Raw genomic sequence first — 20,705 nt, forward strand, 5'->3', positions numbered from 1 at the left:
TTCAAATGTTATATGCTACCTCTTGTTTACTATGGTGGGAAAAATCGATTGCAATGAAATCGATTGCAACTGGTTTTGCCAAAGTCTTTCGGTCTTGTCAAGACCCATAGGTCCTGCCTAGGTCCAGGTTATTTACCTCACAATATTTAAAATGGTTTCTGGTAAAATAACCATCCTATAGTACGGGGCACTTATACAAGTGTGAAAAATTTCTTCGGAAATCATGCATAGTTATGTTTTTAGAGGAATATTGAGGATAATATTTATTCTTACCTCGTCGTTACTACCAGTCTAATTTCACATCAGAATCGAGTAGAAATCCTGAGCTGGAAAATTATTTTGATAAGCCAGAACGTTTTTGGAATTTTTATCAAAGAAAATAAATTGTGAACTTTTGTTTATTGCTTATGCCTCCCTTCCTTCATCGAATAAAATTGCCTCTTCTCAGTATGTAAATTTGCTAAACCTTCATCATAATTGATTGCGTAACCAAATACGAATTTTGGTTGTCGTGGATGACCATTGCACTCGTGAGATTTATAATATGTATATGATCATATCTTTATCTGTGGTATTTTGCGCAAAGCTCTCGTGCTTGCGTTACTATATTATGATGCGAGATGAGAGCAAATCTTTTCTCAGAACCAAACGCACAATGTTATAAACATTTGATACAAATTCAAAAAGCTTGTAGAGGATGGGACACCCAAGTAACCAATTTCCTTTCGCCGAGTTTAGTTTTAGAAAATCCGAGAAAGTTAAGCTCCCGATTGCTGATTTCCATCGTAAATTTTGATTACTCGTGTGTCTAGTTAACTTTTTCGTAGAAACTTTAGAGATCCTCCCTAGGGGGATTGTTCTTGAGCGCCCCACCGCTGAGCTCACGGTGTCTGACTGTGGGACTCAGTTGTGGGGTTAAGTTATTATGTAGGTAGGATTCCTTACATTTCCCTTCTCTGTCTCTCTCGTGCGGGCGGCCGACGTCCCGTGTAAGCGACCTCTTGTTCGAGTGTCTTCGTTTCTGTTGCTTTTCACCTGTCCCTTCTTGTCACTTCATCTCTTTGAGATGCTTACGCTGCTTCTTTCGAGCCAGCTTCAGCGGGCTGGACAATTGAGACCTTACGCCCCATGTGGATGATGAATAATCGAGACCTTCCACCTCTATGGTGATGTTCATCTTGACTTTCGGTGCGAGATAGCTAAATAGCTGAAGCGCTAGTAAACATTTGGCCACTCACATGCTTCACTCAAGATGAAAATGTCATTTCTGTATCTCCGAATGAGCTCAAAAGTTTCTTAGAAAAAGTTTATGGACACCAAAACTTATTTCAAAGCAACAGAAACGTTCCAGTATATTGAGGCTTTGAGTGCTCAAAGCTCATCCCTCATTTTGCCTGAAAGTTTTGTGAAGGGCAAAATACTAAGGCACAAACGAAAAATTGTGAAAAATCACAAGGGCCTGATGAATAATGAAATGGCGTCATCTCCCTTAAAGATCTGATTACAGTAAAAACGTCAATAACAAGAAAAGGAGTTAGGATGTTACGCAAGATACAAAACAAAACTACCATGCAAGAACGGGATGCATGCTAGAGGCCAGCATTGCCCAATTCCAGCATATCTTTCACACTCTTTTCCGTGCGTAAGCCTGCTACAGGGAAGAGTAGCCTAAGTGATTATTTGCTAAAAGCCATAAGTACAAATCCCCATCATTGAAATAATCCAGCGAGCTAATGAGAAGTAAGCAACCAATACAATCGCTCTAAGCCGTACTTAAAACCGCCCAAAAGTTTTATCCCATGCCGTCTAACCTCCTCACGATTTTCGGTAAGGAACTTCCTACGCCACAGCGCTGTTGGTGCACGGCCAGCACTCCAGCCCGTCCGTTCGTCGCAGCTGTTTTCCCCCAGCATAACTCTACCTCCACGCTTACCCCGTCTCCCCGCCGTTTTGCACCGACTGCCGGACGGCTTTTCGTAGTTTCTGCTCACTTGACTGCCTTACGCCATGAAAAGAGGATCTATACGAGTTGTAAACTAACCTAACCTAATTCGGATAAGCATTAAAGGTCTGCAAAGAAAGCCTCCATCCAGCCATGGCGGTAAGGTGGAGAGTTGGGGTAAATGTGGAGGAAGACGATGCTTGGGTATAGTAAAGCAGGGAAACAGTGACGCTGGGTTCTCGTCTTGCGCACCGAAACGACGAGCTCGTGGCCTCCGTTCGATGGGTTCGGCATGTACGTATGTCGGCAGGCTCTGGTGCTTCCGTGGTGAAAAGCGGTGCATGAGGAAGCAAGGTCGCTGGACGAATGGTAGAAATATGTAGTTTCGTGAGGCCTTGCCCAATATTTCTCTGAGCAGTAGCGGAGGGTTTCACCTATGGAAGTTTTCAAGAGTGGGATGTCCAGGTTTATCATCTGAAATTTTAATTTAAATTATATGTATTTGGTATAGCAGTTGATATTCAAGTTGTAAGTATATGAAGTTATAATGCTATCAATTGAATTTTATACTACAGTGCACGTTAGTTCCGATTATTTATATTTACGATGCAGAAAAAGTCATATTTTACTTACTGTCAACGAATTTTCAGTGATGAAATATTTCGCGAACGAGGCACTCGTATAGCTGGTAAGGTGGAGGAGTTGATTTGGCACAGTTACCAAGCAGAATAAGGCCATTTGCACACTGCCGGCAGACCGCGCCTGAGGAGCTGGGCAGAGGATTCCGGGACCGTGGTATCCATCGAAGAATGGGGCTGGACAACTTGATAGGAATTAACATTGGATTTAAAGGTAGTTCTAATGTTGAAAAAAAGAATGTGGTAATGAGGTTGGAGCCTCAGAAACCCGGATGGTCGGGTATGATGTTCGTGAGAAAAATTTTGGCTGGGTTAATGGGTGCTGCTAAGGTGATAGCCTCTTCAATAGTAAGCAATGGAATTTCCCAAATCTTATTTTTGTAGTAGATTGGCTCGAGCAGAGCAACAAATGCTCCATAGAATTGTAAATGCCTGAACAGTGGGAAGATCGAGGCAGTTTCAATGGGGTTTACCGTGATGAAATAAAATTCTTCGCCCGAGTCGAAGTCGCTGTAAAGAGAGGTGGTTTTTATTTAGAAGTTTAAATTTATATTAGGTAATTTGAGGATAAATTATATATCAAGTAGCATGGTGTGCTGGAGTACGATCTAAGTTTTGCAATAAGCAACATCCATTTAGAAATTTTATAAGTGAGCGAAGGCTCAGAGATTTTAATTGCAGTGTAATTCAGAATTGAATTACTTTGAATTATTGAACTAATTAATTAATTGCAATGCTATTCATAAGGTGCTACGAGGCGAATAGTTTCGTCGACTAGTGGACGCAACTAAAATTTGTGATGATTGACGTCTTCAGAGGCAACTAGCTGTTGCATTGCACCCAGAGCAGCTCTGGTTGTTTCTAGAATCTAGACAGTCTAGTGTACCCAGTAGCGGCTCGGCCTTCGTACTGCTGCGTCGCTCTTTCGAGCTCTTGCCCACTGTAGCTCACACAGCTATCGAGCTCTCGTTTGCCTCCACCATGCACTCTTACTCGACAACTCCCAACGTCGCACTGGCGGACGGCGGTGGCGCTGGCGCACTGTACTGAAAACACTCTCGTGTATAGGCTCTCGGCCTGCAAAACTATTGTCGATTCAACTAATTGCCCCGTGTATAAGCACCTATAGTAGTGACCGGCACAGGTAAAGTTGATGGACCAGAGTACTTGAGCGTTTTTTTTTCTTACTGATAGAATAACTGCCATTGGGCGGTAATCCTCTAGTGGAGGATTATTGCTCATTAGCATGGCAGGTTTGCCTACGACACTTCTATCCTAAATCCAATAAGTCAAAGCTTGATCCATTTTGACAGTCTTACCGTACTCGTTGATCAATCTGAATTATATTAGGAAAGGTTAAGGAATACATTCGTAGGAATTAACGGAGAGCATTTTTGTAGCTATGCTAACTTTTAGTCTAATTGAAGCTTGAGCAATTCACATCGGCTGCACCGTTATGTTTGAATTTGGCCTGCGGAGAAAGTTCCTGGCTCTATATCTATGAACTTTGAATTTAAAGTTATTTCATCAATCAATAAATTTTAAAGTTCCGTCGAGATTTTATTCTTCTGGACTGGAGAGTTGTCATATATGTTTGAAATACAGAACCTAAAAAAAGCTTTGTAGCAGATTATGCTGGGTGGATTAATAGTGGCGATTCTATTTCTAGACGCGTTAGCTAATTACGTTGGAATTTGGAAACTAAATAGCTGAAAATGCTTGTATAGGCCGCCTCAACACCAAGACCATACAGTCCATACTAGACTGAAGTGAAGCTTGCTTGGCGGTGGTATATTGCATATACGTGTGCATAAAATGCTCTTTCTTAGGGGTTAATTCCTAGATTTATTCTGTTAATTTGCTATTGACAAAAATTGTAGCCCCGGCGGGACATGTCAAAAATATTATAGTTCTAAGCTAATATTTCCATTTACATTTAAGCGTTTACTGCTTTCCTAAGCTCATATTATAATTAACCTTAAAACTATTTTCGTTCATTTAAATTCGGAATTCATTAAATAGCCTGGCGCCCATCCCAGCGAATTTCTGTTATTGCGGAATTGAACTTTAGGGATTTTCTCTGGAGATAACGAAGTCCCTGCGCCTAACCATTGACAGGCTTCGCTAGCCTCTCCTCCAACGACCAACAATTAACTCTGCGGCAAACGCATTACTTTAGCCCACTCCAGGAGGCTATGATTGGACTTTTGTCACCGATTCTCCCCCGTTGGTGGATTTCTGTTATGAAGAGCTAGTCCATTCACGTCATGGCAAGATCTCTCGAGCCTCGGTCGTAGCACCCTCCATCTTCAAGCCTTGCGCACCAGCTTCATACGAGATGCAAGTCCAATGTTCCACTGGGTCGTGTGAGTGTGCCAGACTGTTTCGGAAGCTGAACTCCGCATAACCATGAATGTCTTTTGCCAGTGGGGACACCATGCTCCAAGCAAATACGAATCGAGTGACCCGCGGATCTCTCGCGAGAATTTCGAATAATCCATTCTTGAGACACCATCCGGATTAAAGTCAATGAACATCCAACGTTTCCCTCATTGATAAGAGCGGCGAGCAGCTCCACAGTTCCTCCTATTCATGTTCACAATGAGTTCGGGTTCAGTTGTGGCTCGTGTAGATTGGCTCAACTTTCATAGATTAAATCTCTGGAAACGAAGATATACGTTTCGTTAAATAAATGTGCGCGAATGTGTGTCTGTATGCTCTGTGCGTGTGTCTCAAAGTAGCACCAAAGAAAATGAAATGCTAGTAACGTCGATCGTTGTCATTTTTAATTTGTATATATATATAAATATAAAAATAATGCAATTTCATGTTAAGAAGAGAGCGCGCTGCATTAAATTTGTTACAAGATTGTATTAGTGAAACAACCTATATCAGTAGCAAGCTGCACTAATAAAAAATATAATTTGAGCAGGAAACATGCTAACCTTAAGCAATTCCTCTGTCCACACTATTAAAGACAGCGCACAAGGAATTTAGTTAGAAGCAAAAAAAAACGCCAAGCGAATTCACCAAGTCGGTATTGAAAAAGTTTCCGAGTCCTGCTCCATCATCAGTTCGACAATCTAAAAAAGGAATACAATCATTTTATAATTCAAAATTCTAAGTGAGACATTAAAACCTAAAAAGACCAAAAACACACAACAACCTTGAATCGAAAAAACAGTACTCGCAGAACACAGAGTCATAGGAGACACGAAAAGATTAATACTTAAGAAAAAAACAGACTCAAACATAAAAGCTTAGCGATTCACGAATTCAAGAGGATAGGAACTGAACGCATTATTGAGACACGGTTTTCGTTTGAAGATAGGTAGAGACTCCAAAATCCTGGAATCCGAACTGCCAGAAGTGGAAGTGTATCCTGAAATCACTCTCAGATACAGCCACGTCGCACTGTTCAGTGTGGAGGCGCACGGAAGAATGAGGAGGCTTGCCGAGAAGCAAGTTCGAACGATAGCTTCTGCCGCGGTATTCAGAACCCAGCATGTAGAAGTTTCGCGAGGCCATTCAAACGTACGCTGATGCGAAGTGCGCACAACTGTACTCATAGACCAGGTTCGATCGCATGCGTGCAGGAATAACGTCCTTATACCCGAATAAAGAACCAAATTTGAAAATATTTATCAGCAAAACATGTAAATTAACATGCGGGAAATATTTCATAAACAAGTCTTTAGTTCGTAGTGTTGACATTTTGCGAGTTTCATTTCATAGTAAAATTATAATTTCCCTTTACCTTTGCAACACCGTTAGGAAGCTAAAGTCGCGCTCACAATTTTCTCGTTAATCACTATCGTTTGGCTGATCCCCAATGCAGGTTAGTTTAAGTTCTAATAGGTTCCTTTTATTATTTGAATAATTCTTATATTGTATTGTTATTTCTTTATTCGTCATCAACGACGATCATTTATTAGATTTATTCTTCAACAGATACTCGCGTTGACGAGGGTATTATTATTACTCTATTTTTCCATAATATAATATTCATTGTTAAAGCCCACCTTTGTTGTCAATTTACTCTGCATAGAAATCAATTCCAGTCTCATTCATTTTCAATCCTGTTGTTTTACAGTGTGGGTAAATTACTGGCTCTTACCCCACAAGTTCTCTGGATATAGTTTCAGACACTCTACCAAAATATGGCAATGGGCAATAAATAGTTTTCTTATTATCGCATTCACGTCACAGTTTCATAAAATTTGTTAGATAAGAAGCGTTCGATTTTACTAACTACCAGGCACGCTGGAAAACCATTCAGCTGAAATGTATTACGAATAAATTCGAATTCCAAATGCATATCATGGAAGGTTCAACAAACAAAACAAAGTTTGAAGGCTAATCAATTTTAAACGAAACGAGCAGAATTAAGTTAAAGAAGCTCATACCCTGTAAGAGCTTCTTTTCTAGTCTACGAGTAGACTGTACTTACATGAGTAAGTACAGTCTTCATTTCCAAGTCTATGGGTACAGTTGTGCGCACTGCACATCAGCGTACGCTGGAATGCTGTCGCGCAACTTCTACATCAGGGTTTCTGAACATAGCGGCAGAAGCTATATCATTCTAACTTGCCTCTCTCCAAGCCTCCTCGTTCTTTCTTGCGCCTCCACACTCAACAGTGCGACGTGGCTGGATCTGAGAGTGATGTCAGGATACTCGGTTCCACTTCTGGCTGCTCGGATTTGAGAATTTTGGAGTCTCTACATATCTTCAAACGAAAACCGCGTCTCAATAATGCGTTCAGTTCATATCCTCTTGAATTAGTCAATCGCTAAGCTTTTATGTTTGAGTGTGTATTTTTTCTTAAGTTGTAATCGTTTAGTGTCTCCTACGACTCTGTGTTTCACGGGTAGTGTTTTTCGATTAAAGGTTGTTTTGTGTTTTTGGTCTTCTTGGTTTTAATGTCTGACTGCGCAGAAGGACTCAAGGTGATGAGCCTGAAGGCATTAGTGTTCAGTGAGCCTCTACGTTCAGTGAGCCTCAACGTTCAGTGAGCCTCAACGTTCAGTGAGCCTCAACGTTCAGTGAGCCTCACCGTTCAGTGAGCCTCAACGTTCAGTGAGGCTCACCGTTCAGTGAGGTACGGCGTTCAGTGAGGCTCACTGTTCAGTGAGGCTCACCGTTCAGTGAAGCTCACCGTTCAGTGAGCCTCGCCGTTCGGTGAGATACAGCGTTCAGTAAGACTCACCGTTCAGTAAGGCTCACCGTTCAGTAAGGCTAACCGTTCAGTAAGGCTAACCGTTCAGTGAGGCTCGCTGTTTAGTGAGGCTCACCGTTCAGCAAGGCTAACCGTTCAGTGAGGCTCGCTGTTCAGTGAGGCTCACCGTTCAGTGAGGCTCACCGTTCAGTGAGGCTCACCGTTCAGTAAGGCTCACCGTTCAGTGAGGCTCACCGTTCAGTAAGGCTAACCGTTCAGTGAGGCTCGCTGTTCAGTGAGGCTCACCGTTCAGCAAGGCTAACCGTTCAGTGAGGCTCGCTGTTCAGTGAGGCTCACCGTTCAGTGAGGCTCACCGTTCAGTAAGGCTAACCGTTCAGTGAGGCTCGCTTTTCAGTGAGGCTCACCGTTCAGTGAGGCTCACCGTTCAGTAAGGCTAACCGTTCAGTGAGGCTCGCTGTTTAGTGAGGCTCACCGTTCAGTGAGGCTCACCGTTAAGGCTAACCGTTCAGTGAGGCTAACCGTTCAGTGAGGCTAACCGTTCAGTGAGGCTAACCGTTCAGTGAGGCTAACCGTTCAGTGAGGCTCGCTGTTCAGTGAGGCTCACCGTTCAGTGAGGCTAACCGTTCACTGAGGCTCGCTGTTCAGTGAGGCTAACCGTTCAGTGAGGCTAACCGTTCAGTGAGGCTCACTGTTCAGTGAAGTCAGCGTTCTTATCGTCAAGTATTTTTTTCATCATCTTGCGTGTTACTTTACTCACCAATTTTTACTACTATGCTTTAGATGGAATATCTGAATTAATATGAATGATGAGCAAATAATTTGTTCGTATGTATTGCTTGATTTTCCTTTTTATTTAGTTCACGAATAGGAAGATTAATCATTATTCATTTGTCCTTGTAAGAAAGCCTCAAGACTCGAGACTTAAGTCTCTTGTACATCAAAGAATAGCAGTTTAGCAGCACGTGGATTGTTTTTAATGGCGGAAGATTTAAGTAAAAAAGCGTTTTTAACGGAGGACTGTCAGTATCCTGCTTCCTATGTGATCACTTAGGCCGAATTGGAATGACTCGGAGAAACTTTAAAGATGATAAATAAACAGGCAGAGAGTACAGAGTAACCCTCGTGATGTGGGAGAGTAACCCTCGTAATATGGGAGAGAAACCCTCGTGATATGCAGTGACAACACGCGAGGGGAGTCAAGATGCAGTGACAACACGCGAGGGGAGTCAAAATGCAGTGACAACACGCGAGGGGAGTCAAGATGTTACACATGTCGGAAGCTCGAAGCGAGCCCGAACGCCGAAGCGAGAGTGCTCGCGAGTCGCGGTCGCTGCTGTGACTACTATCTTACGTCTGGCCGGCGTGTGGTATCACAGGAATGTCATGCGAGCGCAGGCCTGCGTCGCGCTGCCCTACACTCTGTGTAGTGCGATCTCACAACAGTGCACATGTAGTGCTACCCTCGCAACAGTGCACATGTAGTGCTACCCTCACAACAGTGCACATGTCGTCAATGAACTTTCACTACTGCCAGCACATTCTTTGCTATTTACAGCGCGATCTTAAAAAATAAACATAAAACATTATGATGTGCCGTTAATTTCATTTTTCCCATGTTTTTTTTATTTATTTCATTTTTCCGGTTCAAGGACGTGATGATTGTAAGATTCATCATTAAAAAAATTAATTTACTATTTAGGCTTTGATACCCATTCTTTCAACTAAATAACATATTTTATTTACCTTGTGATAAATAAAGTGAAAAATTATATTAATAGAACACAACTTGGTTGTGCATAGACTTGGGCAGACATGTTAACGTCGTTAAGGAGCAAATGGTGTTCGGCCGCTGAGCTGATCCCTCACAGCCCTCCCCTCTCCCCTCACCACCGATGTGCGGGTATCCCTTTTGCTTTTGGTAATGTGAGCCGCTGTTTCAGACCAAATAGACTGTTTTCGAACTGTTATATTTTCATCCCCATTATATAAATTCATCATATTCGATGCTGAAATTATGTCGATATTTAATTTAGACAGTATAAATTTTTTCACGAAAGACAAATTGTCGCTAGACATTACATAAGTACTTCTATTATCAGTCTGCTTATATCGCAAGTTCACAAGGAATTTAAAAGCAAAGAAAACGCCAAGTAAATTCATTATATCGATATTGAAAACGTTTCGGCGGTATATCAAATTACAAAGACTGTAATTCAGACCAATAGTTTCCTCGTAAGGACAGCGTTATTGGCATGAAGTGCTTCGCTGTTTGTACTCTCTTAGGCAGCCCACAAAGAGGATCTGGGTGCAGGGGAGGACACCCCTTCTCACCCACCTCATGTCTGACATCCCTCCTCTCTCTCCTCTCGTCTAAGATGTGCCGGTGTCTTGCACTATAATATGAGCTTAGACTTCAAGCCAAATAGGCTGTTTTCGCACAGTTACATGCTAATCTCCGTCATATAAATGCATCACATTCAATACCTAAATCATTTCGATGATATTTAATTCATATAGTACAAATTTCAGAACGAAAGAAATATTGTCACTAAACTATTAATTATTTTCTCTTTATATAGGCACGTCGAGGGAAGGTTACAGAAATGCGACGAAATTTCAACTTTTACTGTTTATCAAGATTCATCAAACTACAGAGACAGTAATTCAGACTGTACAGAGACCACAAGTTTACAGTGAGTTAAAAGTTTACTGTTTTAAAAATCTGTGAAACCGCAGTATGGGTTTTTGGAGAGGGGGGTGAAAATTGTGAGACTCTTTGTTCTCATATGGTCGAGGCTCGCTCGACTGAATACACAATGACCCGTATAACGAATATTCAATATAAATCCAATATTCAACATCATCGTTGATAATGCAAGGTAACATGTTGTTCAAGTAAAAATTTTTAAGCTGCACTTCCATTCGCTTGAGCCAAAACATCGGTTCAAAATCAACAACAATTATATGTATATCTTCTGGTATCCAGGTCACGAAATAACATTTACTTCGTCCGGTAACTTTCAGCTGACCTTGAACTTGGAAGTAGGAATGCCTTCTGTTCAGTATTATTTGATCGTCAACGACTTTCAAATGATTGCATTTTTTAGCAATCATAGCATCTTTTATGGTCTTGAAATAACGTGCAGAGCTTGGACATTTGATTTCAACAACGTGGTCATGATCTACAAGACCGTCTGGGGATGCACCTAAATCAGGAAAATCTTCGTCTACGAACTAACAATGGAAGGCTGTAATTTAAACGTGCTAGCCCTTTACACCAACCTGCCAGGAGGGTAAGGGGGTAAAGAGGGTAAGGAGGCTGTCCCTCTACCCCCTAGGAAGAGGGGAGACTATCGACCATGCCACTTCACGCGAGCTGATTTATGACCGCCAGGGAAAGTGTCATGACAACGTAAGAGACTTTCACATGCTCGGGGCCAAGTTCCAAAGAAAATGGGACATCTACGATTCATGAGTGATTAAAAAGTATTGTGTTAGGTAATTTCTACAAAATAGAGGGTGATTCAAATATGACTTCAATACCGATCAATAGAGAATAAATAGTACTACCTTATGTCTAAAAAAATTCAGGTGAGTCGCATCACTCACATGTATAATGAACATCACTGTGATACATTTTACTCTATCATAACTGATGTTATACAAAATTTACATATATTTTGCAACTTTCGGGAAATTGTAAATAAATAGCTGAATGAGCATGAAAAAATTTAGATTGATATTTCATTTACGAGCGGAGTTATAATGACTATACGAAGTGATAGATTCTCAGTGGGATCCAGCCAAACATGCCTGAGAGCTCGCGGTTCTCAATCGCGACCTTAAGGGATAGTATAACAGCCGCCATAGAAATAGGGTATATTTTGTTTCAACTGCAAGATAACGAAACGGAGAAAAAGACCTAAATCAGTGAAATTCCAATAGCAGAGAAACAAGAAAGTGAAAGTAGAATCACTTATCTTAAAACTTACATTATTAGGACTTCGGGGCTAGTTTAGCATCAACTAATCATATTCAGTAAAATCTGCCATGAGCATAAAATAACTGTTGACACCCGCAAAAGATATGAAATTCAAGTAAATCTATCGCAAGTCTCACAAGGTTTCTGAACTACTGGTAATGGTAATCTACTGTACGACAATACTAGAGTGTATTCTGTTATCAGCAAAACGCCAGTTAAGGGGATCGGCTACCCTCCGGAAAAACTTCTACAGTTATTATCCGATTATCATGAAACTCCACATACATACGTAAAAAGTAAAAAGAAAAACATTTTGCTCCTATGTATTTTTCGAAAAAATTGATAGAAAACGTGAAATTCATAGAAAACGGCTAAAAAGGGGTACTTCAGAAAATCTATCTCCTCCCACAAATATCATCCTACAACATCGAGACACGTATCATTCGATTCGTAAAGACCATATCTATCGACTCTAACATCACTTTTTTTATTTTCCACCTAGTTTTTTTTATGACGTTTTTTCCCATTTTTTACATTTTTCACCCCTCCCCCCCCCATTCTTCCCCATATAAAAAACGAACCAGACAAAAATTAAAAAAAGTGATGTTAGAGTCGATAGGTATGGTCTTTACGAATCGAATGGCATATGTCTCATTGCTGTAGCTTGAAAACTGTAGGAGGAGATAGGTTTTCCGTGACAGTAAGTTGAACTTTTCAAATTTTTCAGGACGGCGCGACAAAGTCCCGTGCGCCTCGAAATAGGCACTCAATGTTGCATGGATACCAAACTACAGGCTTCTGTAGCTTAATCCACTCAAGGATGCTAGCAGCAACTTGTAGCGCACCTCTACGTACAATGTTAGAAGGGTAACTGAGCTCAGATGCCAGATACACCAAGATATGTAGTCTTGCCGCTGTAATTTTCTTAAGTCTATTTAGTTAAGGAACTCCACCCCCCGCCCCCAATTAAAGCCCGGCCGTCTGCGTCAATATTGCCGTACATGGATCGCAGTAGTATCGTTGGAAAGCTCAGAATGTCAGCTTTAAGATGAGACTAAGCATGTAACTGCAGCACAACTCAAGTAGAAACTATATTCAAAGATTTCAGCAGCTAATTACTCTATATCTAATTACTTAAAGAACTCTATCACCCGCTTCCCTTTAAAGAGACGTCATGAACGTAAATATTGGCGTACAGCGATGGCAGTGGTACCATTGGAAAGAGCAGAATTCCAGCTTTCAGATGAGCACAAAAACCGAAAAACGCCAAAATTGAAAATTTTAGGGTAGCCGATCCCCTTAAGATAGTAACCGTCTGTCAGTGAGCCAGCGTGTAACTGCAACACAGTTACACCCAGGAACTTGACTGCCACTCCCATGATACTGACAGCTTCCAGTCCCTCATGCAGGCTCTACGAAAAATGGCTGCTGAGATTCCAATGAAGTAATATTTAGGCCCCAACAAGCATGAGCCATCGTAGTTCTCTTTTGCATACTCGCCATCCCAAGCGACAGCCACCTTCGATGGACATTGAACAGCTGAGCAGCTCTTCCTTGTTGGCAGTCGGTGCCTTGGGTTAGGTACGGTAATTTACATAACTGGGTCCTGTTGTCTCAGAAAATCATATGTTCTGCACTTGATTCCTGTGTCAAGCTTCCTACTTTCACATGCATCCTCACATCTGGGTCACAAAGCAGTTTCTGATGGCCTCTGTAGAGCAGATGCTGTTTAAACATGCATTTTAGACACGCATATCGTCACACTTAGACGAGTAATTTTTCTTTTGAATGCCGGGTTTGAAAATGTCTTTTCAAGTTACTTTTAGTAGTGCAAGCAAAATCACACTTAGAGCATTGTACGTTTTTTTCTGTTGAATGCCGGCGTTGAAAGTGTCTTTTCAAGTTACCTTTAGTGATGCAAGCATAATCACACTTAGAGCATTGTACGTTTTTTTCTGTTGAATGTTTGAAAAGAAAATGTCTTTTCAAGGTCCCATTTGAGGTGCAAGCATAATCACACTCAGAGCACTGAAAAGGCTTTTCTGTGGAATGTTTGTAAAGAAAATGACTTTTCAATTGACTTTTTGTGGCGCAATCATAATCACACTCGGAGCACTGAAAACGTTTTTCTGTGGAATGTTTGGAAAGAAAATGTCTTTTCAAGTTGCGTTGTGTGGCGCAATCATAATCACACTCAGAGCACTGAAAATGTTTTTCTGTTGAATGCTTGCAAAGTAAATGTTCTTCCAAGTCCCATTTTGCGGCGCAAGCATAATCACACTCGGAGCACTGAAAAGGTTTTTCTGTGGAATGTTCGGACAGGAAATGTCTTTTCAGGTCCCATTTTACTGTGCAAGCATAATCACACTCGGAGCAGTGATAAGGTTTTTCTGTGGAATGTTTGGAAAGAAAATGTCTTTTCAAGACCAGTCTTGTGGTGCAAGCATAATCACACTCAGAGCACTGAAAAAATTTTTCTGTTGAATGCTTAAAAAGATAATGACTTTCCAAGGTCCCTTTCGTGATGCAAGCATAATCGCACTCAGAGCAGCGAAACTTCCTTATTAGTGAACGGTTAGAAAGGCAATTCTTGTGCAAGATTTCTTTGCAACCATCAGCACATTTACTTCGAGAGCATTTCTTTGCATTTCTCTGAGGATGACGTAGGATAATATGTTGTTTCCCTGAGATTGTTTCCCTGAGATCACCCTGAGTGGCACGCGAATTCAACTCTGGCATTGATTTTCTTGTGATACCCGATTGTTCACAGTCGCGGTTCTTGAATGATTTTTCTATGTGTTGCTTGGAGCTGGACGCCCCAGAGACGCCAGAGCCGCCAGCAGCGTCTGCTGATGCCGGTGCTGACCCACCTTCGCAAAACTAATGATAAAATACTAAGTAAACAATCTCTCTTAATAATAAGAGCCACAGTAAACAGTCGACTTTCAAGTTTTATCCTCAGTAAAGTAATCAATATGTAGCAAAAGTCTGTTCTGGTTCTGTTACTTATTCTGTTACCTATTAATTGGTCAGAGCAAATAAGTGAGTTAATATTTCCTGGTCTAAACTTAAGACATATATTCTGGCTTTGCAAATTTGAACACAAATGAAAATGCAATGCAAGATAGTACTCCTGTAAAATTAGATATATTAATTGCACATTATTTCAGTTAGATTCCTTTTTTAATTGAAACCTGGATTCTCAATCAACAAATCAACACTCACCCTCAACACCACACACCAGTACTCAACTTCTTCTGAAGACAACCCAGAAATTCTTGGCCTAAACTTTGATGTCATGCTTACTTTCACCATCCAACACAAAACCACAACAGCAAAATCCTCAAAAACCAAACGTGATGGAAGTCCTCTTGGAACATCATATGGACAAGACTAGGAAACTTTAATACAAACCTACAAAACCATCTGTCACCCAATTGATCACGCCCGTCAGAACTGGACGCTAATTCCTCCAACTTTACCCAACTACAAACAGTTCAGAATGCCGCACTTTGTGCACAACAACTTGTTGCCACAACACAACAGCTAATCAACATCTTAATTCTGAATGTCAAATGTTTACTATACAAAAACATGCTGACTTCCTCAGGTCGGTGTTGGAATCAAGAAAATCTTTCCAACAATTTTTATGTGGTGCACGTTGGAGCAAGCTACAATTGTGTAAATTTACCTGATTTGACAATGGAGCAGTAATGTTCTGTGAGGAGTTTGGGAGGGCGTTGTGAGACTCAACTTGAGGTTCCATCTTACATGGCACAAAAGAGGAGAGTGCAGGTGCAGGGCTGATATATGCAGTTGAACAAACCTGGGGGGATGTAAAGGACAATGTTGATGTGACTGGCAGTGATGCGTGCATTTAATGAAAAAGAATATAATATACAACACCTGATAGAATTCTTAACAAGTTCCAAATTTCTTAACAGCACATGAATGTGGTAGCAACACAAAATTCTGGTAATAAAATATCTTTTGATGTCAATACTTATTAATGCAACTATTTCAACCGTAATTTTTCAAAATCAACTGTATATATAAACATCAGTCGCAATTTCAGAATCAAGTACACACTTTTAGTAATTTCTTGTTGGATTATGTTGGTATTCATAAATGGGTTAAGAATTTTTTTACTTGCGTTGATGTAGCATGGCATGAGTTAAGAACTTAATCAATTGACATGAATGTTCTCCAGTACTATTCTTTGCAAGTGTCTGTTCAATTCTTATAAATTCATTGACAAGCAAGGAAGTAGAAAAAGAACAAGAAAATTTGGACAGTTCAGCATGGTTCCTGCCACTATAGGTCATCACTTTTCATTTTTTATATACAACAGATAATTACATTTAAAATGTTGAGTTTGGAAATAGAATAGTGAATCAAAAGCGAGTAATTATAGATCATATCCTCCATAACTTCTAACCAATTATTGAATCTAGAGGAAGGTACTTCATACCTAATTATTTTTGGTTAATATTTCAGACCTATTAATTTGTTAAGACTTGTTTCCTGATGACTTACTTGAAGATTTGACTATGGAAATAGCATTGTGCCAATTTTTTCATTAGATTCTGTGCAGGAATTTCATATTCATTGTAAAACATTTATTTGCACATCAACTCCACCTACCTCATTTCCATAAAAGAATGGTTCCTCTTTGATGGATACTTCTTCAGTTTCATCCTCAGGTTCCTCCTTGATGGCGATAGCAGGAACTTCAAGGAATGGTGGAGGGTCAACCTTTTCCAAGGCTGGAAAATATGTACATTGGTGTACAGGACTGTTACCACTGGGCTATGGAGCAAGATATCTCATAGTAAATAGTTATGCTCAATAAATCAATGAATCATGTGAGCTTTAGACAAAAAGTTAATGTCACTCTGATGAATGAGACTCATGAGGTGGCATATTACCACACAATATTCTCAAATCTTGTATTGAAACTTGTAAGAAATGAACATGAATGAGAATTAAATTAGATAATTTTACATAATCTCAGCTCCTCCCCTGCATAATAACAATTGATCAGTCAGCATAGTGAAAAATGAGATTTTTTAAAAATTATTTCATTTATAATTCTCTGTTCTACTTCAAGTTTTTTCAATATCTATGTATGATAATACTGGTATCAATGATACTTTACTATTATACTATTAAGACTACATTCACTCAGAAAGAAAAAGTCTAAAAAGTCTTTACTTTGCCAATATTGATTTGTGAGGCACATAGAATCTGGCTAACCTTCAGACTTTACTCTGCTGCCCCCAGGAGATGCTTGAGTGAGACTCTGCTCGGGGCATCTGCCACTCCTGACTGCAGCATTGGAGAGTTCGTGCAGCACAAGACTGCATTCTTTGATAATGGACGCCATCACCAAATGTGATGCTAGTTATAAATCACTGACGTTGAAGTTTTTAATCTATATTGTTGACAGCAATGGTTGTAACACTGGAAGGATACAGGAAATTGTAAAATGCAATACAGGCACACAAGTAGGGTTCAACTTTAACATATGTAACAAACATATGTTAATATCATTTGTCACAAGTTACATACTTTAGAACACAATTGATTGCCTTAGGCATGCATCAGAAATATTTGATGCAGACAACTCGGCTACATTTGAATGTGGCATTTATAATTGAAATAATAAGTTTAGAAATAGACATGAAATTCTACAGCATGGACATTAAAGCCAGATTTTTGTTTGCACTGGTGAATAGAAAATTGGGGTAACAATGGACATTTTCAATTTGCTAATAACGTTAAACATGCTTAAAGGATCAAATTCTGTCAACCAATACTAACATATAAATATATACATAGCAAAATTGGGGTGCTACATTATTAGGGCTGTATTTAGACAAATGAATTATTTATTGAGTGTTTTCAATTATTCTCTCTTTTTTAGTGTCATCAGTGCTTTAATACTAATCAAATGACAGCAAATAAAAGCCAAATTAGTGCATGTGAATGTAAATAAGTGTTTTTGGAGTGAGTCAATTTTCCATGGTCCTGCTTATCTGGTGCTCATACTGATCTGCCACTCACCCATGCTGACCTAGTGTACTTGAGCCTGCTTTCTGGCAATGAAGACTTCCTTGCTGACCTTTCACTGACTTACTAAGATTATTCTGGCTATATGTGCTTGGTTCTTCTGCTGTTTCTTCGCCTGAGTTTGTTTTGTTTTGTTGAACACTATTTTCTATACTATTTGTATCCCACGTTTGTTCTTTATATTCAATACCAGTGTATTGAACCAGCCAGACGACTTTCGACCTTTAGAGGTGATGATACGCAACAACATCAAAGGTGTTGAAACATCCAAGGTCTATTTTGTCTTTATCATTACATTAGATATTAGAATCTAATCAACTAATCATCAAGCAACACTTATTGGCCATTTTAGAATGGATGTATTTACTCAATTGACAATAACACATTAATGTATTCAATGGTGATAAAATAATATTTATACTTGTATACATTCATGAACATGCTAAGTCTGAGTCATAACTGAGTCAAGACCATTGTTATTACAATGTAGTATATAAACAATGGAGAATATATTAAGTTGTAATGCTTTATTGTTGCTTTTGATTTCTTAGGAATTGTAACAATTAATTATTTGCTTTTGCTTTTAATTTCAAATTGGTTTTTCAGCTCAGCTGAAATTAAAGGTGTTGGCCCTTTTTTATTTTTCTTGGTGGGACAAAACTGATGGTTTGTATTGAGGCAACATTACATGGTGTGGTCAATTATTGCTCAACTAAGCAAAAATATTTTTCTTAAAAATGGCATACAGGTGATTTGACAGAAGCATACAGTGATTCATTATTTTTTGCATTGCCCATATTGTCATCGCACAATCCTGGTAGTGGCAACTAGGTAAGGGAGGGTGATATGTCAGTTTTTTAGGGCACTAAGGCCACAGCTAGTTCTTTGACAATGACTTGCTGACCCACCAGAACCATTTAATTGCATTATGCTACACCTAGGACACGTCATCACATGCTCAATTACCTTTAAAATGAAGAATATTTGTATTGCTATTTCTAGTATAAAATCAAAGATTTTGCATAATTTGTGTACACGGCCCAAGTTTGTGGCCCAAAATTGCTGTTAACAATCTTGAAAAGGCAATCATGGTTTGAAATTCCATGAATTTGAGGCTTCAATAATCCACTTGCAGCTTGGCAAGCCAATCTGGAATACTGGATAGATTTCCAAAACTGGGGGTCAAAAACCAACATTTCACAGGTTATTTTTGAAAACAATAGGCAAAAATTTTTTTTTTTTTTTTTACATTGAAGATGTGGAAGGTTTATGCTTACACATAAAATAGACCTTATTCCTTGGTGTTTTTGTCTCATTAACCTCACAGGCAGCTTCTTCCTGATTTTCCAGCTAGGTTCAAGAGCAGAATTGGAATTTTATTACCTATGTATGAAATCTCACAGTTCTGTGACAAATTTTTTATACATTAGGAATTTTGCAGTCTGATTGTGCATATCAATTATTTATTTGAAGGGAAGTAATTCCTCTAGCAAGAATTTTATGGCTCCAGAAAGACAAGAAAGCTCAAGTTGCAGCTCAATTGGTACTATACAGTACATATTCCATGCCAATTTGATAGTAGATATTTTCCGTTATAGCTAGGACACAGATCTCCATCCTGTACAATTTAGTCATAGAAGAATTTCTTTATGAGATGTTTGGTCATGTTAATGTCCAAATTAGTAATTTTAATTAATTTTTTAAATATAGATGTAATAGATAGAACTGATCATAGATCACTAAGAAATTCACTACATCAGATCTTGCTAATAACTTGAACAGTTTTTAGTACCATATTACGTTTTGCTTTGATCCAGTTTAGTTAGATGTGATACAATAAGATGTTTAAACTCCTCATTTAGGAGTATTGTACTCCAGAATTATTTATAGTTAGGCTTGAGCATCACAGTAAAATTCTGACCAGACTGGAAGAAATAGTATATTATATAGATTTAATATGCCTGTTCAAACTCCCTCACATGCTTTTTAAGTTAAAACTTGCCACTAATCAACTAGATCTTGCCACCAAATATGATAAGTCCACATATTCATTATTTTAAAGAACAAGAAAGTGTCAATCAAATTTCAACAATTGTCAGTCAAATATTGACAGTTGTCAATCAAATGTCAGCATTGTTTGTCAACATCAAAGACTAAGTAGAAAATTGGACAGAAGCCACCCATGAATTGGACATAAATGCCTGTGAATCTTGACACTTTTGCCCATTCAAATGATCATTTTCTACTTTCTTCTGTAAAATTTAAGAAAAAGAACTTATTTTTACTTATAAAATCCATAATTGCCTGTGACACAATTGTGAGCCCCTTATCTCTACAGATTGGACTCCAGCTATCTATTTTCTGACTATCAGATTTGTCTGAACTCTGAAAGAATTTTCCAAGTAATTTTTGGTCTGAAATTTAACTGTTGTATCCTATTTACATATATTATGTACTTATTTCCACCAAAATTTCAATGTTTAATGCTTCTTCTAACTTGAAAATAAATGTTTGTTGCATTCAAAACGTTGTTAATAAACAAAAACTACTTCCTGGAACTTGCCTTTTAATCTACCATCATCTGAAGAAAAGTTCCTCTCCCTGATATTATAAATCAACGACTTCTCTGGTCATTAATTGCACATGTATAAAAAAGTAAATTCTGCCATCTAATACTAATTTTTTTTTTTTTTAAAAAGGCCTCCCACACTCACCATTCCAACAAAAAAAAGGAATTGATTTTATTAATTAAAAACAGGGAATGGTTTCATGTCAATGATCAGGGCCCCGACCTTAACGCCTCTGATGGTGGCCTACACCGACTCCGAGGGTCACTGAGCTGTGACGCGAGCGAGGAGCGGGCCCACGTCGAACTTTTCTCTGACTGCTGTTAG

The 20,705-nt window shown here is 39.2% G+C and overlaps 1 protein-coding gene across 1 annotated transcript in view; it reads right to left on the bottom strand.

The window, feature by feature from the left end:
* Positions 1–13,766: 13,766 nt before the first annotated feature.
* LOC108670803 overlaps positions 13,767–20,705 on the bottom strand; it is an 11,024-nt gene continuing 4,085 nt past the window's right edge. Inside the window, exons 2-5 of the mRNA XM_018158298.2 lie at positions 16,996–17,202; positions 16,384–16,505; positions 15,431–15,565; positions 13,767–14,609 (exon numbers count right to left, since the gene is read on the bottom strand). Of these exons, the coding sequence (XP_018013787.1) occupies positions 14,532–14,609; positions 15,431–15,565; positions 16,384–16,505; positions 16,996–17,125 (465 nt within the window). The 5' untranslated portion in view covers positions 17,126–17,202 and the 3' untranslated portion in view covers positions 13,767–14,531. The remainder of the gene's footprint in view (positions 14,610–15,430; positions 15,566–16,383; positions 16,506–16,995; positions 17,203–20,705) is intronic.

This window comes from Hyalella azteca, unplaced genomic scaffold (assembly GCF_000764305.2).
Source record: "Hyalella azteca isolate HAZT.00-mixed unplaced genomic scaffold, Hazt_2.0.2 contig6106, whole genome shotgun sequence".
NCBI classification, from domain to species: domain Eukaryota; kingdom Metazoa; phylum Arthropoda; class Malacostraca; order Amphipoda; family Hyalellidae; genus Hyalella; species Hyalella azteca.